At 36.4% G+C, this 3,610-nt stretch overlaps 1 protein-coding gene across 2 annotated transcripts in view; it reads right to left on the minus strand.

Moving 5' to 3' along the window:
- Positions 1–6: 6 nt before the first annotated feature.
- LOC106871779 (steroid transmembrane transporter SLC22A24) overlaps positions 7–3,610 on the minus strand; it is a 32,243-nt gene continuing 28,639 nt past the window's right edge. For both annotated transcript variants that reach the window (XM_052971588.1, XM_014918421.2), the window contains one exon: positions 7–2,829. In XM_052971588.1, coding sequence (XP_052827548.1) covers positions 2,469–2,829 — 361 coding nt within the window. In that variant the 3' untranslated portion in view covers positions 7–2,468. The remainder of the gene's footprint in view (positions 2,830–3,610) is intronic.

Raw genomic sequence — 3,610 nt, forward strand, 5'->3', positions numbered from 1 at the left:
AGAGAGAGAGAGAGAGAGGGTGGTTATATATGTATGAATGGCTTCAGTGACACGCACTCACACACACACATACACGCACGCACGCTAGTTGTTTTAATCGATTTTCTCAGTAACTATGGGGGTTAGGAAAAAAATACAAACCGCATTCCAATCTATGCACTAATTTCCACATGTGTGCCATTTTTCACGCGAATCCACCGAGCCGTTTGGCTGTGAACCTCAAGACAAGAAAGAATACAACGTTCGCTTATGTCAAATTTATATTATAGATATGTATGTACACGTCATCCATCCATATTATCTACATACATATATGAGGACATCCGTATACTCTCACATACGCATGCATAAATGTATTTGAACATACACTCACGTGTATAAACATATGCACCCCTACATTCCTAAATACAGATATATAGATATCCTAAGTAAGCTGATATACACACAAAGCACACAAGACATACACACATATTTACATGTATACAAGTATATCGACATGCGCACGCGCACACACACGTATGTATATATATAGCCCTGTATGTACATACATTTATACACATACACACGTATATATGTATGTATATATACATATATGTATACACACAAACGCACCTACATATATATACATATACGTATATATATGTGTGTGTGTGTGTGTGTGTACAAAAACCATGTTTCACGCCGGTCACGCCGTAATGTGAATGTGTGTGTATTTATGTTTATGTCTGACGCATTCTTTTCTTTTGTTTGTCATTCATAAAATGAATGACAGCTTTTTCTGATATTTTGATATAATTCTGGATTCAAATTTTGCCAGAGGAGGAGCTATTTTGGGAAAGGAGAGAAGTCGATTACATCGATTGCAGTGTTTCACTGGTACTTTATTCATCGATCCTGAAAGGATAAAAGCAAAATTGACCTTGGCGGAATTTGCACCCAAAACGTAGCAGCAGACGAAACACTGCTAAGCATTTCACCCAACGTGCTAACGATTCTGCCAGCTCTTCGCCTTGCATTTTTCTTTTTTTGGTATAATAATAACCAAATTTCTTCAGTTTTGAGACGTCAATGATCAGATTCTTTTGAAGTTTTGTCATGCCTAAAACCTTATTCTTAAGAGTACAATGGTCGAAAGATTTTATAGCATTATGCAGCGGTAAGTCTAAAATAAAGGAGCACATATAGAGACAAAAAGAATTCGAATTTTCATATTATCTAAGATGTTAAGGCGGTGAGCTGGGAGAATCGTTAGCATGTCGGGCAAAATGCTTAACGACATTTCGTCTGTCTATACGTTCAGGGTTCAAAATCAACCCAGATCAACTTTACTTTTCATCCTTTTAGGGAGTCGATAAGATAAGTAGCAGTTGAGTGCTAGGATCGATGCAACCGACTTAGACCCTCCCCGTAAATTCCTGGCTTTGTGCCAAAATTAGAAATCACTATTATAAAATATATAAACGTGGTGAACTGGCAGAATCATTAGCACGCCGGACAAAATGCCTGGCGGCATTTCGTCCGTTTGTACGTCGTGGGTTCAAAATCTACCGAGATTGACTTTATCCTTCATCCCTTTCGGGAATCGACAAAATAAGAACCAGATGAGCATTGGGGTTGATGTAATCGACTTACCCCCTCCTTTGAACTTGGTGGCCTTTTGTGTCAAAATTTGAAACCTAGGTTAATTAGCTAACAATATGTATAGGTTTCATTGTCAGTGTTTTAACAGAATCGTTAGAAATTGTCTGAGACAATATTACACTGCTTCAGTGTTTAAGTTTTTATATTATGGTTCCACACTTTGGCACAAGTCCAGTAATTTTAGTGGAGGGGTAAATCGATAACATTGATCCCCGTACTCGACAGGTAATTATTTTTCTGGCCCCGAAAAGATGCAAAGTGAAGTCAATTTCAGTGGAATTGTTACTCAGAATGTAAAGACGGATAAAATCCTGTTAGGTAGTTTACCCGGCGTGCTAACAATTCTACCAGCTCACCTCCTTGAAAATAAAGATTCCCAATTTAGGCACAAGACCAGTAAGTCTGATGGGAGTTAGCAAACTCATTTTCCCTTTGCAGGGAAGGTATTTCATTTTATCGATCTCAGAAAGATGAAAGGAGAATTCAACCTCGGTGAAATTTGAATGCAGAGCATCAAGATGCAGAATAAATAATACTGCAGATATTCGCTGACTCTAACGATCCTGCTAAACCGTCGACAATGAAACCTATATATTGGTTTCAAATCTGGGCATAAGGCCAGCAATTTCGGGTTAGTAGGTAGTCGATTACATCGAGCTCAGTGTTCAAATGGTACTTATTTTAGCAACCTCGAAAGGGTGAAAGGGAAGTCGATCTCGGCGGCATTTGAACTCAGAACGTAAAGATGGACGAAATGCTGCGAAACATTTTTCGTGGCACGCTGACGATTCTGCTAGATCACCGCTTTAATAATAAGAAAAATAATATTACCATACGATTATGACTATAATTGAAATTTTTCTTAAATATGGCATCTTGAAAATGTCACTTAGTTGAAGCCAGACTCCTCCTGATTTCTTTTGTGGGGTTGTGTCAATGGGTTGCTGTAGTTGGTTATTGCCAGCATCGCTGTTTGAATGTTGTACGGCGTCCCCATTGCTAGTGCTATTTGACACCGTGCATTCATTATTTTTATTTATGTTTTTGTCTATACAGCAATCCATTACGTAATTCTTCCAAAGATGGTCGAAGTTAATCTTGTTTTGGTGAGCTGCTCTCTTCAGAACTTTCTTGGCCTGCTCCATTTTTCCATGCACAAACAGCCAACGAATGGACTCTTCCAAGAACCTGTAAAAGAATATATTTGAAAATAAATATACACATACGCACATAAATGTATGTATGTATGTATGCATGTATGTATGTCTATATGTCTGTCTGTCAGTTCGAGATCAGAATAAAACCATAGATTCAGTTATGATTTTTATTTTATATCATCGTAAATTACATAACATTTATACGGGCTTCACTTGTGTATACTAGTATTCTCTGCAGTAATTATTACAACGATGGTTACATAATCACCATATAACGCCTGATCATTAAAAAGAAAGTTATTTATTCAATTGTAGGTTACCATCGCCAGCTGGTAGGTGTATATACTGAGTGATGGATCGGTCTTGTTAGTAAGATAAGTTAGTATATACATGTAGATATCCTTACGCATCCTCACTTAGATCTGTACATAGGCAAACTACATACAAATGTCTATATCTATGCTTACGATATATACGCAGACAGACTTATGTACATAATTTTTTTATAAGTATAATAGAAAAATATATTAATTACAAGAAATAAAGTGGATTTAATTGTTTAGCTATATATTCAGGATAAAGTAAATTTCATATCGTTGTTATTAGAAAAGCTATGTTTACATAATAGAGTAATTTTGAGTTCTTTTAAATGATATACCTCACTATAACACTATTTGACTTTTGCAGGATTGTACCTATAGAGCTGAAACGATTCTCGGATTTCGTCCTTGTAGGGAAAAAGCATTCCCACTAAACAGTAGAGCAGAATTTGCATTCTTCTCACATGTATATATATATATATATATATATAT

Source organism: Octopus bimaculoides, chromosome 11, assembly GCF_001194135.2.
Source record: "Octopus bimaculoides isolate UCB-OBI-ISO-001 chromosome 11, ASM119413v2, whole genome shotgun sequence".
In the NCBI taxonomy this organism is placed as follows: Eukaryota; Metazoa; Mollusca; class Cephalopoda; order Octopoda; family Octopodidae; genus Octopus; species Octopus bimaculoides.